The sequence below is a fragment of the Paramormyrops kingsleyae genome, chromosome 17 (assembly GCF_048594095.1).
Source record: "Paramormyrops kingsleyae isolate MSU_618 chromosome 17, PKINGS_0.4, whole genome shotgun sequence".
NCBI lineage: Eukaryota > Metazoa > Chordata > Actinopteri > Osteoglossiformes > Mormyridae > Paramormyrops > Paramormyrops kingsleyae.
In genome coordinates, this window is record NC_132813.1 from 11,576,656 (window position 1) to 11,594,054 (window position 17,399).

Below are 17,399 nucleotides of genomic sequence, written 5' to 3' on the forward strand. Positions count from 1 at the left end.
ATGGCATCGGAACACATCCTTGTCAGAGTCGAAACCCGAGCCGCCCCTGCCCGAAATCTATTGGATAACGTTTGCTGTTTTTTCAACAAGGCATGTATAAATTTCGATTTTCACGTGACATAAGAGGAGGGATGACTGACTCAATCACTGGTCGCTGCGGAACGTCTCCAAGTACGTAACACGAACTTTCGGTACATCTGCCCCTGACTAACGTGCTACCTCATTCCATAGATTTCCGGTGGTTGGCGCTGTGAGAAGAAAAGCTTCCAGGAAAACGATCTTCATACACCAGCGATGTAGATGTTCAGATGGCACCGTTCGTATTAAATTTGTCTAAGTGTATAAACGGCTATTTTATTACCGCTGTACGCATTTTAGTTATGTTCTGCCATCTGGAGCTGATCGACGTTAAACACGTGAGCTGGGCACCGTGTTAAACACCAGCGCCCTATTATAAAATTATGTAAGTCTTAACATATACTTAAACCAAATACTGGAGTTCTACGTCAGGTACTTGTGCAGTATTATCCACATAATATATGGGAAGGCCAAACGTACACCACCAATATAGCCCAAAATCAGAAATTGATGCTCATTACACTCCTTAGTTTTCATGGTTTGTCAAGGGGATTTTTGGAATTCTATTAACTTTAGCATATGCATATGTTATTTATAGTTTTGTCTGTGTGACACAATACATATATATTAAAAAAAACACGTTTTAACTTTGGATTCAGTGTATGTCCCAGACAGGACTCCCCAAACTGCATACACCCAGTTTTCTGTTGGCTGGTCCGTGCCTCCACATACTAAGTGCTGACATGACTTGGGTTGCTCTCTGTGAGGGTCGCAGCTGAGACGGCTGAAAATAACAGATGTTACAATTAGTATTTAAAGGTTGAGGTACTAAACAAGGTTGGGCAATTAGAAACCATGATCCAAGACATTGAGTTATACCAGAGAACTAGAGAACAGACACAAAATCAGAAAACCAGTAAGCCTAATCAAGAAACATAATAGCAAGTCTGAGTAAGCAGAACTAAATCTCAAAACTCAGCAACAAGACTTTCACCAGGCATAAGATAAATATATTGAGAGCAGCTGTGGGTGATTATGCGTTGAAGTCATTCGGCTGGGAGGAGAGACCATTCCTGTGGCAGGTAGATAGCGAACTAGATCCTGGGCCAGATGTAACAATAATTATAGAATAACTTATTTCCTGAATATTAAATATTAGGTTATTATTAAGTGAAAACTTACTCTTGGCACCCATATAAACTGCATTTCTCAAGAATGTTCTGCCTTCTGTCTTGGTCTTCATGCCAAATACCAGTTTCTGAATTAGATCTTGATTGCTGGATTATTTGTTGTTAATCGTTGTTCTAAGGAGGCAGAAGCTGTCTCTGTTTCTTCACTGTCAACAGTATGGTTAGCATCCGTTGCCATGGTCATAGGCAAGCAGCATCAGCCACTGTTTCCCCTTTTTCTTTCTAATTAAGCTTTTGTTTTCACATCTGGTCTTGGTCCAATTGTTTCACTCTGTTCTTTAGCTGTTATTTAAGGGTCTTCAGATCTTTTTCCTTTTCCACTGTAAGTGCCGTGTCATCAGCATATTGAAGGCTGTTGATGTTTATGATACCAATCCTGAGTCCACGGTTACCTTCTTCCAGCTGAATAGGGAATATGGAGCTATGAGGCCCGGCAAAATGGTTTTAGAACCCGTGTAACATCCATCCATCCTTCCATTTTCTGCACTGCTTGTCCTACTCAGGGTCATTGAGATCCAGGAAGCTATGGGTACAAAGCTGGGAATAACCCAGCATGGGGTATCAACCCATCACTGGACACACTCATACACCAGTCACCTACACATGAAACACCTATGGGAAATTTTGTAATTCCAATTCACCTGTTTTTGGGCTGTGGGGGGGAAATTGGAGTATCTGGAGGAAACCCCATGACGACACAAGGAGAACATGCAAACCCCCACACACGGAACCAGGCTTCTCTGAAACAGACCAAAAATATGCTAATGTGAATACAGTGCAAATCAGATACAGTTCATTTTTTAAAATGGGCACCTTATTGGATATTGATTTTTATTTCCTTGAGAGAATATTTATTTTGATTTACTTTTAAGTACATTTTAGTTTTTTATTAGTATGCTGCAGTAGTATGACTTTTTATTTATGAAAGACGGTGATACTTTGTTCAGTAAACCACTGTTTAATAAAGGAAAAAAGAAGCAATTTATGTTTTGTTTCTTTTACACCCGCTATACCAAAAACATACCGAACCGTGACTTTTGTGTACCATTGCACCTCTATTAATTACACATTACAATAATGAAGTTTGTTGTGATATTCTGCCACCCCGGCGGTACTGTTCCCCTGCGCTGTGCTCTTTGCTGCCTGGGACCTGCTCCAGCATCCCTTCATACTGGATAAGGAGCTAGAAGATGAATGGACAGATAGCGCTGTGCTGTGTCCTTGTTTTGTCTGTGTGTGTATGTGCGTCTTTACTGTATTGCTGTTTCAAATACAGACTTGGATTAGTAAAACATTTAGGCCTCAATGTGAACGATGAATTTTAGTTCTATAATATATAGGATCATTTTTCAGGTGTCAGCAATAGAAAATAGTAAGGAATCTCAAATGAAGACTTGGAATTCCCAGAAAAAAATGAGGAATTTATTATACAATCATCTGTTGGATCATATGGATCCAACTACAACACTATGAAGAAGCTGTCTTACAAAAGAATTTCCGAATTGTGGAAACTCCCTCACAACACGCAATGAACTTACAAGATAAAAGATTGACAGGAGTGTATTGAAAGACGGCATGGTGGCCCCGTGTCTCCAGAGATGTGTGTTCAATTTCCACCCCATTTACCGTACACATGGTAGGTTTCCACCCAGTCAAATATAACACAGTTTAAATGGATTAATTGTTATGTCCTCTGATTAAGCTGATATCTTAGGAAACCAGCAAGTAGCATTTGATTAAATAAATATCACCGTCGGTGTCACCTGGACTGGAAAGAAAACCAGATACACCAAGGTACTATTTACAAAATGTATATATTACAAACTGGAACACTACTGAAGGCAACCAAAGCCAAATCGCAATCTTCAGAATCAGGGCTGCAGAACATTCAAGAACATTTAGTGCCAGGTATCCCAATAAAAGCACAAACTCTCCAAGAACGACCCATCTCGCAGTTTCAATCTCTGCCCCGCCATTTCAGACACTGGCATCGCTCAAATTTAACGCGTCATCCTCCAATTGGGCAGATGCTACCAAAGGAGAGAAGACCCAGCACCAGCCCTTGCTTAAAAGTGACGGGCCAGTAAACCAGACAAAACAGGAGAGAGAATAGAGTAGGGAAGCAGATGAGCAGAAAGGCAATGGGATAAGAGGACAATCAAAGCAAGACAAAGTGTCTAACATAGGTGCATCTTGGTATTTTGTGGTATGTATGCATGGTCAAGGGTGTGCTGTGCTTTGAGGATGCAAAATTGACAGTAATATATGGTTATGGAAGATATACAGACTACAAAGCCCAATACAACATAAAATTAACACAACAGAAGCCATCCACATCAATGTTTGTGTTCTATTCAAGTGATCGCCTCCTGACAAGAAAGAAAAAAAATGTGTATATTTCTTTTTTGGGGAAAGTTGTAAAACAAAATAACCTGCTTCTCACAGTTTATAAAATTAAATCACCATGTACTTAACCTCCATTGTGGAACTTCTATTAGGAAACTTATTGAATTGCATTGAAAATGTTTAAGGGTTGGGTATGTTATAGTGGACAGGCCCAGTGTATGTATCCTGCACGAACAACAGCCTTTGTGTCCACGTTACTGCATCTCTGCTGGGCAATGAGACAGTGGGGGAAGGGAAGCAGGGTCATGACCTGCACAAGACGAGGGGACAGTTTCTGAAGAGTCAGGTATGACTTGCAAAAAAAGACTCACATGAATTGTTCTTATTTTTATTTTCTACATATAAATGCTGCTTACAAAATATGTATTTATTAAATACTTTGACCCAAGTGAAAGCAACAACAAAAATAATATATATGGAGACCGGATGATCCCTATTTGCAAGTAATTATGCACTTTTTTAAATTTTACATTGTTCCTCTGCACCTCCAGCTGTCCCCTCTATTTTCATCAGGAGGATCGTTGGTCATGCTGCTAATAAACAGAACAGAAGAAACTTCACAGATTGTGGAACATCTGGTGCATTTTACTCATCCATATGTATGGTCTGATATTGATTTTAAATGATTGAATAAACAGCAGAGTCTAAGACTGAATAAAATTATATAGAACTTTCTGGGATAAAATGACTAAAATGCACAATTTAAAAAAAGGTAGCTTTGTCTCATATTATTTGTAAAATTCACCAGTTTATCTCTTGAGTATGCTTCTTTTGTTTTGTTCATTTTCCTGCACGGAAAATACAAATAATACAAAAATATACAGTGTTTATATAATTCTATGTTCCTAAGGAATCCAAAATAATAGTCTTTTATATTTGCCGTCCCTGTTGGTACTGAACATTTTGAATTTTTGAAAAGCACAATACACTTTTGTTACCCATATAATTACCATCAATTTCTGTACCTTAGACAAATGCTAACTGTTTTGTCATTATCATTTTTAAATTTCCCTCGTCCATTCATAAAACCACACAGTATGACCTGAAACCAAACCATAATGTGTTGGTAGTGTCTGACAATGCAATGACGATTTTAATTTGAATCTGAAAGCTTTCAATTAAAATCAAAATCCATATGTCTCTTCAAATACAGAACCCGGGGCTAACATAACTGATGCTTTGCACCCAGTTTGCAGACTGCAACATTATTTTCGCCATTTCACTGCATGGAAACAGCAATAATACGTGTGAAATTTGATTAACAAAAAGATACATTATAATAGGCCTACTGCTTGGGGCAGCTATTTAGCACCAGGGAGGAGGGGGTTGGCCTTTTTGGCGTCAGCTACTGCCCCCAAAATGTCTGTGTAGGGGTCTGCTGTTGGATACACTATGTGCATTGCGTCTGCTCTTTACTTGCCATATAGCCCAAGGATGTATTCGAAATGGTTTACTCACTTACTGGTCTCCACAGAGGAAAATCTACAGCTAACGATGCTGGGAATAAGTGAAACAAGTCGACATTTTCAGAGACTAAATTCCAAGACGATCTGTGTTGGTCTCCTAGCAACCTCTGAAAGCTGACATTTGCAAATAAAATATATCGATAACATAAACGGAATAAAGGAGACGGATGTGTAAATCTATAATTAATTTTAAATTATTATCATTAAATTTTACCCGCGGCGGTGACCAAGTTGAAAGATGAATGGATTATTGTGTTACTATTAATTATTGTTGTTCAGTCTTTGCAGAGATCGGTATTACCAGTCCCATTTTAAGATAAAAAAAAATGTGCTCACATTTTCATAGCTACCCTCTCGCGCCATCTTGTTTGCATTGCGAGAGGTCAGTTGACAGTAGACGTCAGCTTAGCATTGCATTGTGGTATATAGGAGTATCCTAGGGTACATCGTCTGTACACTATGCATTATGGGTATTTTATAGTGCACTGAACAGTAACATTTGTCATTTAGAATTCCTAAAGCAAAACTGACAGGGGAAGGTAAAATGAATACCCAGAAGTGTTCATGAATGTGCATCATCGCCATCTGGTGGTAAATTTTGTAACATTACTTTTAAGATTGATTTTGAAACGGTTGATTCCGCATACTAAAAACAAACACAGGGCTAAATAAAAACATTAAGTATGTACCATATGTATGTAATGACGGAATCTATTAATAATCAGAAAAATTACATGCTGCATCAGAAACAGATTTACAACCATTGACAGATAGAAATACAATAGTAGGAAAGTGTGGAGACAGACCATTTTCTTCTCCAGAACCACTGGAAGGTGGACACATCATGCAAGCTTAGCCGTTCTCATCTGACTTAACATGGTGGCCCTTTTTTGGACTGGATTATAATTTTTTTATGTTCCCACCATTCCCTGTGAACCCCACACTGTAGTATGTGAAAATCACAGGAGAGTGCCTCTGTCAAGTGTGTGTGCCTCTCTGCCTCTCTGCCCACTAGTTAAATTCCCACGGCTGGCTGGGTGATGCCATCAGGCTTTTGAGCAAGACCCTTAACTTCAATTGAACAGCAAATTTCTAAAACTCACAGTAATGATGTATGTATGTAACTTTGCTTAAGTCATCTGAACTTTTTATCATTTACCGATTAAATATCAATGTCTCTGGCATTCGCAGAATGGTAAAGTATGACAAAGTATCAATGCTTGAAAAAAAAATGTATCGATTTAAATGGCTGTAATACTATATCACACTACAAAAATGTTTCTTTATCATTATTGATGTCTGCTTCCAAGTCATCAGAACTATTACTGTTTGCTGACAAACCATCGGTATAGAAGTCTTTAGCTTTTCTGGAGATGGCAAAGTAAGACATCAGCTTTTCAACATCTTTCTTTTCTGCAGCTTTAACTTTGTTGATTGTTGGTAGAACTCCTGTTTCATCAATCTCATTGATCTTCTTCCCTCCACGTTGTTCTTTAGGAGTTCCTCCATGACTGATAGCATGTTTGGCAAGTCTGTTCAGTCGAAATCGTGAAACACACGCTATTGATAAGAATGCAGCAGAACATACACGTACTGGTGAACCGCTGTCTGCTTTTCTAATGAAATACTTAGTCTGTATTGGTCTTTTTCTACCACAGTCGGCACGTGTTCTTTGACGTTTTGGGATGCTTGGTGACAGATGCAGAAGCAAGAATGCATCTTGATCAGCTTTACCACTTTCATAAAGTTGATTGAAGAACTCTACAAGTTACAATATATGAAAGTTATAATATATATGAAAGTGCCTAAAATATTTTAAAAAGCAATATTAAAGCAGTAATAAAATTTAAAAAAACGACTTGAATGGTTAATGCAAAAGCATTCATGCCTACTAAACTATATGAAATTTTATAGAATATTAGTACTGTCATTCAGCACATTAGTGTACAGACGACCTGTCCTTACTGGACATAAAACAGCGACATCAAACAAAAGTACCAATATTAAGGGTATTTTATTTCCTTTCCAAAGCAACAAAAACGTTAATAGCTTTCGGACCAGCGTTATATATGACAGCACAGAGTACGTCGACAAAATGTTAGACCTTAATACTTACGCTGGACATCTTTTGTTGTTAGCTTGCTGGCCTGACAAACAATCTTTTGTCCTTTTGCAGATCTGACTCCAGTGTGTTCACACGAAATTTTAGGCTGTTTCCCTTCCTTTTTATATTTTGCACTTTTATTTATATTCTTTTTCCATTTCTCTGGTTGTCTTTTCCTTTTCCTTGACTCAGAAACATTTTCACTAAATTCAACACATTCTTCATCCGCCATTTTTTTTACTAATTTTGCGTGGTTATTATATCGTGAGTAAATACCATTTCTGTGTACTTTTTTGGGAAATTTAACTTAAGTACTTCGCTGGATTTCATGAGGACTGAGTGAGTTTCAGTTCCCAGTATTGTAACATATGATGAGGAAGCATATAACGTTAGGTCATTAGCGATCTCAAAAACATAAAAAATACAAGTTTTGGAAATATGCTCTTCAGTAACTCGGGCTGACTCTGCTCTTTGATCTTCACCTGTCGTCGCTTTTGACAAATGCCTCCCAAACAATTAAATGTAAAATATATTCATTTAGTCATCGTCAGTGTTCAATATTTACAAAAAAAAAATAATAATAATGGGAATCAGACTGACTGAGTTCAAATGTCGGTTTAGTTCTGCCGGGAGTGGGGACCCACGAATTACACATAACTGCGCCGAATTCTAGCGAAGAACGTTCCTTTGCGCAACCGAATATAGAGGCGGGAGAAGCAGTCGCGTCAGATGTTTTTATTGCCGGTGAATTATGGGAGTTGAAGTTAACTTGCCAGAAACATGAAGTTAAGGACCGAAAAAACAGTGCAGAAATCATACAACAAAATTGTGTGTAGTAACGTTAACACTGGCACTGTCATTAAAATTTCATAAAAACTGAAGTTGTTAGATTCTAACTACTGGTCTGATTCGTGACAGTGAGCTGTAGCGTGGTGAGTTAATTATCTAGCTTTATATAAGAATTATTATTTTATTTTTTTTGTTAATTTCAACATTATTACTGGCAAATAAGGTGGATGTGGGAAATATGAGCAAGTAAATACGCCTGTTACTATTTTCGATTCTGAACAGTAATTTTTGAAAACCATAAATGCATTTTAAAAGCAGTAGTTCTTGTCTTCATGAGTGCGAGTGCACAGTAAAACAGCATTAGTTATAAAATATAACGGTATTAACGATAAAACTTCACAACAACCCCTGCTCGTCTTCCCTGCTTTCGAACACTGCGTAATACGTAGAACTACATCTCCCAGGAAGCAATGCCGCAGAGTTGTGTAAGTTTCCACCGTCTTCCAGGAGAAGTGCTTCCACTTACCCGAAGACACGAGCGACAACAGGGGGGAAAACTTCAAGTAAAGAAGGTACTCCAGAAACTATAGGGATCTGCTCAGCGAAGAGGACGAAGGAGGCGCTGGAAATACGGTAATTAACGGAGACAGTGCAGGACAGGGAACCCGGAAAACAGAAGTAATTCAAAGAAAACGAGAGGGAGGCCCTAATAATGTCATCAGCTTCACAGGCATCATCCAGGCGGCAATGGTGTTACCTTTGTGATCTGCCAAAGATGCCCTGGGCCATGATATGGGACTTCAGTGAGACTGTGTGCCGGGGATGTGTAAATTATGAAGGGGCAGATAGAATTGAATTTCTCATTGAAACTGCTAGGCAGCTGAAAAGAACACATGCAATGCAGGAATGCAGGTCTCCGGGCCCTCAACCGAGCAAACACGGTGCAGGTGGAAAGGATGGACCTATGGAGGGTGGCAGGCAGTCTAGTGAGCGCTTTGAGAGAGGAAGAGGAGAGTACGGGGTCCCCCCAAGACTCCCAAATGGTCTTTCCAGGCCTGAGGATGTAGGCCCTCCTGAAGTAAGCAGGCAAAGTCCTAATGCCAGGAGGGCTATGGTGGGGACTGTACCTCCCAGTTTAATGGCACAGGGCATAGTGGGGACGCCTCATGGTTTCTTGGCAGCCGCATCAGCTCTTAACCCTCGACCTGGAGGGACTCTTGGTATTGCTTCTCCTATCCTGCATGACATAAGCAAGCGTCAGGCCATGGGTTTGGGAACGAGTATGGCCTCCTTTATAAGTCCTGATTTTGAGAAGGAACTGAAAGAGAAGCAACGAAATGCCGAGGCGCTTGCTGAGCTTTCTGAAAGCGTACGCAACCGAGCTGATGACTGGGCAGGGCGTCCAAAAGCTGTGCGAGACTCCCTGATGACACTCACCAGCTGCTCTCCTTTTAATGTGCGCTTCAAGAAAGACCACAGCCTCACTGGGCGGATCTTTGCCTTTGATGCCAAGCTGAATGTGGAGTTTGAGCTGAAAGTCTTCATCGAGTACCCTTGCGGTTCGGGCAATGTTTTCTCCAGCTTGCTCAGTCTTGTCAAACAGATGTTTTATGACAGCCAGAAAGACAGCGGAAACAAAGTAATCAACTCTGGGTACAAGTATGTGGAATATGAGAAGCGGCACGGTACTGGCGATTGGCGTCTTCTATCTGAGCTGCTCCCAGATGGAGTGCGGGCCTTCAAGGATGCCCCTGGGTCTGATACACTCCCCCAGCCCTACCTGGATGCTAACCACTCCATGCTTCCCACTGCTCTATGTAACATGGGTCGCTCAGCCCCATCCCGTGTGCGCCGGCGAAAGGCATCTCCTGAACCGGAGGGTGCCGGCGAAAGAGGAGTGAGTGAGGAGCATATGCGACAGCAATGGCCGCCTGGAACATCAGTTGGAGGAATTTACCCAAGCATGACTGCGCATTTACCTGGAACCAATATGATCGTTGCCGGGGTTCCGTCCCTTCAGGAGAGTTCAGCTCCCCACAGTGATCCTTCTCCGATCTCTGCGCTCATGAGCGTGGCTGATAATCTGGGCACGGCCGGCCTTTCGCCCAAAGATGGACAGGCGAGCAGCAGCGCTGGCAGTCTGGCTCACTCTATGGGGGCTCAGCATAACAGCGGCAGTCCATCCACAGCCATATCTGCTGGGCAACAACGCCGGCTTGCCACTCGCAACGGAGAGCCTCACGGCAGTGGAACTTCATCGAGCACTAGTTCCTTGTCCCTTGCCTCTGGAAGCGAGCCTGGCACCTTTACTGCCGAGTCATCTGTGGGTGTCACAAGCACCTTGCTGTGCTGCACCATTTGTCACGAGCGGCTGGAAGACACCCATTTTGTCCAGTGTCCCTCTGTGACAAATCACAAGTTCTGCTTCCCGTGTACGCGGAACTTCATACGCAGTCAAAGTGCCGGAAGTGAGGTTTACTGCCCCAGTGGAGAGAAATGCCCACTTGTGGGCTCCAGTGTGCCTTGGGCTTTTATGCAGGCTGAGATCTCCACCATCCTGGCAGGTGATGTGAAAGTGAAAAAGGAACGTGACACCTAACTGATCGGTAAGACTGTAGCACGCTCTTAAAAGTTGAAATATCATGTTAAAATATTGAGTAGTAATAGGACTAATAGTATAAACTGCATATTTTTTGGGGTGAGGCACCCTTATACTTTTTATGTTTTTTCAAGTTTAGTGCTGATGTTTGTATTTTAATACATTTAATCAGGGGATACTTCAGGTCCAGAAAGTGAAAGTCCAGACCAAGATTTTGTTTCAAACAAACCAGATGAGTACTCTGATTGTGTCAAAATCGTGGTCAGGACTTTCACTTTCTGGACCTGGACTATCCACACCTGTAGCAGACACATTCAGATTTATTTTGTGAAGGTTTTCTTTTTCTCTGTCCCTTGGGTTGGGTGTTAAGATCTCACCCCTGTTCGTTGTGAGTGAAGCTTGCCTGTAGCACAGTTTTTTATTTTTTCGAGGCAGCCTGGATTTCATCTGTGACCTAAAGACATACAGTTAGGCAAATTAGCATCTCTAATTTTTTCTTAGTGTGTGTGTGTGTGTGTGTGAGAGAGAGAGAGAGAGATATCTGGCTTCCCATCCAGGGTCTTCCCCTACCTTGTGCCCTGTGATGCCTGCTGTAGGTTCTAGACCCTTTTGTAACCCTTTCCTAGATAAAGGGACAATGTTAGTTGATGGATGAGTGGATGAATGAATGTTAAGCAGTAAGGCATTCTCAAATTTATATGGGACTAAAACATTGTAGAAGTCAGGTGGATGTAATTACCGTAATAGTTGAAATTAATCTTTCTATATATTCCTTGAACAGGAGATACCGACCTTGGGAAAGTATTGCTCTCCTCGTTCTCCCCCTGGCAGAGACACCGACGCGATACTTCAGAGATGCAAATCCATTATTCCACCACCTCTTCAGCTCGTGTTTGACGGCCTGAAACCACCAGTCGTCATATAAGTGTAGGAGGTCGAAGGTCACAGACACCCTCCTTCCAGATTTTTTCAGGCACCCTCTTTACCCCATTTTTTTTCTTTCAAGCTACATCCCTTCCCAGTCATTTTATGGCTGAATCTTGAGTATGTGTTTTTCAGAACCGTTAAAAGTATAAAAGAAAGAAAATAGTTGTTCACTATACCCCTGAAAAATAGCTTGTTTTCACCCTGCCATTGTTTATAGTTTATTAGTCTTTCTTTGTAATTAAAGCAACCGCCAATATTCATGATTTTGACAATCCTGGAAAAAAATCCGTTCTCTTGATAATTTAGTTTTCCAAACTGTGATTCTTATCTAGCATGTGTAATATACATCTGTATTTTTACTATGCACATACATGTATAAATTCTCTTTAAAATGTAATATATGTCCAATTTCTAGTTTTTTTTATGTATATGATACTTTATGTACCACAAAGTAAACGAGTATAGAAAACCAAAGATGGCTTCATGCAGAAAAGTGCAGGCTTTGTAATACTGTATTCTGTATTTCGTGGCGTGTGGCGTTTTATATTTTGAGAACAACAGGGAAGTTAATATGGCAGTAAAGTTTGTATCCTGAACAAGACATAAATATAAGAAGCTTTATTGCTTAACCCTTATTCTGGTATAGTTACTTGCATTGTTTTGCTTTATTCATAACCACAGAATATGGCTCATTTTATGGGGGGGGGGGGAGAGGCAAATGATTTGTGCATGGATCGTAAGAATTTATGAATCTCAATAACAGTTAAAATGAAGATTTTTTTTGGTTGTGTCTGTTTTCCTAATCTTACTTTTTGTTTTTTAAAATGCATAACATCTAAAATGCATTAGGTCCTTAAAACTTATAAGGTACAGGATGAAAATAGATAGACAGTAGATCTTGATGAAAATATGAGTGATTTTATTTGTAGGACATCAATTTGTAGAAGAAAGATTTGTGTCTTTTTGTCCATGGCAATACTATGGCACCGGTCGATTTACCAATCAGGGTGAAAACATATTTTAAAAATCATGCAAAAAAAATCTCTAGATCAGTAATTGTAAAACAAAAGCTTATTGGTTTAAATGGCTCTGACTTGGAGATAAAGATGTCAGGATACTTTCTGTAGCTTAACTCCGTCGTTAGACCTTTTGTGACTAAAAGCATAAGAGTTTCCTTTTTGGAATTAGTTTTTCACTAGAACACATTTTATCATGCATTTAAATGTAGTCGGTTGTCTGCTTTTGCAATGTTCTGTATTCGACGAGAAAATGTTTTCCTCAAAAATAGATATATAAAATCAGACGGAATGTGAGATCTGTCTACTCATCCATAGTACATTTTCCATGATGGGCGTGTAAGTCAGAGGCTATCAAAGCCTCCTTATTGATTTATCTTATTATTATGGAGAGCCTGGTTATCAGCAAGATTGCCCATTGATGCAAAGTAAAAATTCTGATTGTTTCTTTTATATTCCGATAATGTCCCCTTACTAAGAGTATCATACTTAATTGATTTTCACAGATTAATCATTGCTGAGATAATTAGGCAAAGCAAGTAGTTTTATTGTGGTTGCTACTGTATTATAGCATTTCTTTAAATTTTCATACTGTGAGCAGAATCTAGGGATACATGGAAAAAACTTGCCAACAGTTATGCCATTTTATGTATGTATGACAAACGACAAGGCCATTTGTGTTTATATTGGTTTCGTTTAGTGCTTACCCACAGACTTGTCTGTTGTGTTAATCTAATCATGCCTGTGCCTGAATTACTCAAATGACTTTGTTTGAATATTACTACTTAAAAAGTATCCATTTGTTGAAGCAATCATGTTTCAGATGTGGTTCAATTCTGGGAAATGGGCATAAGCACTTGCTGCGTTAGTCCCTAACGTAGTCAAGGTTATTATGGCCCTTAAAGCTGTTGTCTGGTCAAGTCCTTTGTAAGCAAATACTGAATTGTCTTCACAATCAGTCCAACTTATTTGCAAGAAGCAAGGTTATTGTAAATGTGCATCATTAGGCTTTGTATCATTTACTTTGGAATGTGAAAAATACTCAAGTTAGATACTATATGTTGTAAAGATTCTCTTATGGTATTCTTAATTTCAGTTGTTTGGAAGCTCATGAATATTTTGGTTAGACAGCAGCAATAGCCTGTATTGCAATATATAAGTGTAAATCATACAGTGTATTTATACATGTAATTGTCAAAACTTTTGGGGATTCTTATATATTCCTGCACATAAATTTTTTTCCAAGTACAATTGAAGTCCATATGGCTTTAATTATGTAATACCTTAACCAAAATCAGGGGTGGGCAATCTTATCCAGAAAGGGCTGCTGCTGTGTATGCGGGTTTTCCCTGCAGTTCCCTAATTAGATTACTAATTAGGGTGCTGATTGGCTGAAGAGAAATCACACCTGGGTTTGAACAGCTGACCTAATGCTTATCCCCGAAATCTGCATCCCCACTGGCCCTTTGTGGATAAGACTGCCCACCCTTCAATGATATGCATACATACAACATATATACATGCATAAATACTCACAAGTGGATCAAAATAAAGGAAACCCCTGCCCTATGTAAAGGACTTAGTCCAGAAGATCCCATACTAATTCAGTGATATTTGCATCTGCTGAATGGACCCTGGATGTTGTGGCACCCTGGACAAGATTATACTGAAGCCACCCCCAGAGCAGCAGAAAATTAATTTTGTCAATTAATTTATATTAAAACATTTCATTACATGGTTCATCTCATTACATCTGACTGTTAACTAGCTACTGCACATTTGTTTCGCAAGAAAAGTAGTGAAATATTAAAACTAGTGTGAATAACTGTAATCTCATGGAATGCCAGCAGAGGTATTTCTTCTGATTTTGTTTTTCCCTCTTTTGCACCCCCAAATCAAATGGCGACCTAGACTGCCCGTTGCCTGTAGGGTGTGCCAGCCCTGTGTGTACCCATCAAGATACTGTACAGAAGTGTGAAGGAAGACTCATTAAGTGATAATACTTTTCCCATTGTTTTCAGGGGTCTAGGTTTTGTTCTCCTTACAGTCTTTGTGCGTTGTGCTTGGCTACAAGTCGTTTCCAACCAACAGACCAGCCATAAATTCCACACTTGTGAACTTAAAATTTTAAGATTTTTGAATGAATCAACTGAAATTCTGATACTGAATATTAGGCCTTGGTTTCTTACTTATTTTAACTGTTGTTTTGAAAAAAAAGTTTTTCCTCGACTTGTGCTATTAATTTCCTTCTGAAAAAATGCTAATTATATTTCCAATATTTTGAGCTTCCTCCGCAACCCCAAAAAATGTTCTCAAATATTAGTATAAAAATGTAAAAACTTGTAAACTCGACAACCAATAATCCGAAATAAAACATTCATCCATCCATTTTTCTATACCCACGTAACCTATTCAGGATCGCGGAGGTCCAAAGCCTATCCCACAGGCGCAAGGCAGGGAATAACCCAGGCCAGGGTGCCAACCCATTGCAGGGCACACACATTGATAAAGGCTCAACACAAAAACATACTATGCAAGCACAGAAGAAAGATCAAATGCTTGCAAACAATGCGTTCATCCTAAAACACACTTAAGTACACCCAATGTGTGTTTAACCAACACATGATGCACTTTTCAACTATATATAAAAAATCAGAGTAGTGACTGAAGCTATTAAAATAACGTTTTTTGGGACAATTTGTTGTTCTGTTATCCTGTTTATAGCTGTTGTACACCGTAACGTGAATTGCCAATGCAGAATGCATCAGCTTGTATTACTGTAAATTGCATTATCATCTAGACTGCAATGCTGTCATGGTCTGGACAAACACACTCCCTGACGCTGTCAAGTTGCGCTGACGTCTGTCCCGCTTTCATGAAGTGCCTTTTTCTTTAGTTTTATGGTTCAACCATTTGCATGAAACAGCTGTTTTCAGTTAAGGTTATCTGCAGTTCTTTGCTTGTACACACTGAGACAATCGCAATTTAGCTTCGCCCGGTTTAAAACAAGTTTAAACAGTTTATTGTGAGGTCGAACATGTAGCTGCATGTTAAGTTAAACCTGAATGCTCTGTCAAAAGAACCGTGACTTTAAACTGCAGTTACCGGTTTCACTATCAAGTTACGAAAATGTCTGAAACAGGAAATTTCTTCTTTGCTCGTTCAGGTATCTCAAAAATATTCATACCATGTATCAAATGTCATAAAATTAACTCATCAAACAACTGTATAATTTTCTCCTACATTAAGTACAATAAATTGGAACATTAGTCGTCTCATAGTTCACTTTCACTTACAGCTGTGCTGAAAGGCCCTTTTGCCTGCCTCACCTTTGCCCTGATATAACTACGCCATTATCAGCGATTAACTGCAGCGTCACCTCTGCGGCGCTGTACCATCTGCCCATCGAGTGGGATCATTCCCTTTCTTCCATTTCGACTGCGGTGCTGCGTGGGTCCAGATGTTCCTAATGCTGGTGACGTTGCATGCATTCCACTTGACAATGACTGTTAATCATTTTTGGTGTCATTCTTTGTAGGTTATATGTTATTGTCGCCACAGGCCTGTATGTATGGGGTGGGGGCTACAATTGAAACAGAGCCGTAGTCAGGATTTTTAAAATACTGAGGTCAATAGTGTTAGTCTGTCATAGGTGCGCCCCGTAATGGATGGTGTTTATTGAAATTTGCAGAAAAAATATTGAGGACTTGACCTCAATGGTAGGTATTTATGCACAAGTGGAAATGAAGTTGATGAGAAAGTGAACTTTTAATCTGTTGAGAAAATGCAGATGTTACTAAGATTTCGAGGTTATGCACTAATGCAAGGATGCAGTAAACAAACAAATTCACTTTAGGATAGGCAAATACAGTTTATAAAATTGTAAAAGCATTTGCAAATTAAAACCTTAGTTATTGAATTAAATATCCTGAATGACTCAATTTTGTAAATAGGCTAATGATTCATTCACAAGCCTGTTTTTGTTAATCTGAATTTGATTAATTATATTACGTTTAATACTAATATCTGCAAATTTAATCGTTGTATCCAGATAAAATACCTATAGAATATAATTCTGGTTTGTGTGCTGTCATAGTATAATATTGAACTATCCGTTATGCTAAGTAAAATTCATTGTGCTTTATTGAAGATCGTAATGGTAGCTTACTGTAGCCCAGTCACCTAACGTGCGTAGTGCCGGGGGTTTGCATCGTGAATTACCATTCATGGGTGGGGTTAGCATGTTCTCCCCATAATGTGCGCGTTTTCTCCTACAGTCCAAAAACAAGCCAGGGGGCAAACTGGCGTTTCCAAACTGGCCAGGGTGCGTGAACTCCAGGTCCTCCCCAGCCCTTCCCTGCATTTAGTTCAACTGTCAATGGATGTATTAAAACCAGTGGGAACACTGCAAAGAAAGAATTATCGAGGTAATTTATAGGAGAGAGTTTGATAATCGGGGGAAGAGACACAGGTTAATAATTTAAATACTAAGGTAAGGACTGTTTACTGTGGGTGGGGGAGTGAATAAATCCAGTATTGAGGGGTACCCGGCCCTCCCCACCGTCGCCTCATAGTCGATAGTCAATGATACAAGCAATGTATAGGAATGTGTCATGTGACTCATCTGACTATATTAACTGCCGTAAATCTGTTTTTTAAAGTGTTTCCGTTGACAAGTAACAGAAAAAGCGGTGCTCATGCCGAACATCTTCACAGTGTGCAGTGCTTACATTGACCAGTAGATGGGGTAGTTGTATTTAAGAATCTGTAGCCATTTACTTCCGTAAGGGAATTGAAATCAATGGAATATATTAAAATGTATTT

The 17,399-nt window shown here is 39.6% G+C and overlaps 1 protein-coding gene and 1 long non-coding RNA gene across 3 annotated transcripts; one reads left to right on the forward strand and one right to left on the reverse strand.

The window, feature by feature from the left end:
• Positions 1-3,988: 3,988 nt before the first annotated feature.
• LOC111844091 (uncharacterized) lies at positions 3,989-7,961 on the reverse strand. Its single transcript, XR_002838305.2, has 2 exons — positions 7,257-7,961; positions 3,989-6,901 (listed from the first exon to the last, which is right to left on the reverse strand). It is a non-coding gene; the product is annotated as an uncharacterized lncRNA (long non-coding RNA).
• Positions 7,962-8,039: 78 nt separating this feature from the next.
• irf2bp1 (interferon regulatory factor 2 binding protein 1) lies at positions 8,040-13,826 on the forward strand. Of its 2 annotated transcripts, XM_023812223.2 has the most exons (3): positions 8,040-8,176; positions 8,541-10,639; positions 11,414-13,826. In XM_023812223.2, the coding sequence occupies exon 2, from the start codon at positions 8,746-8,748 to the stop codon at positions 10,630-10,632; it is 1,887 nt and encodes a 628-aa protein (XP_023667991.1). In that variant the 5' UTR covers positions 8,040-8,176; positions 8,541-8,745; the 3' UTR covers positions 10,633-10,639; positions 11,414-13,826. The 2 variants fall into 2 exon arrangements, with proteins under 2 accessions (XP_023667991.1, XP_023667990.1); XM_023812222.2 differs by lacking the exon at positions 8,040-8,176 and having other exon boundaries at positions 8,314-10,639.
• Positions 13,827-17,399: the final 3,573 nt, after the last annotated feature.

What these genes read in the sequence shown, in the direction of transcription:
- irf2bp1 (XM_023812223.2), top strand. Translation starts at nt 8,746, where the DNA reads ATGTCATCAGCTTCACAGGCATCATCCAGGCGGCAATGGTGTTACCTT.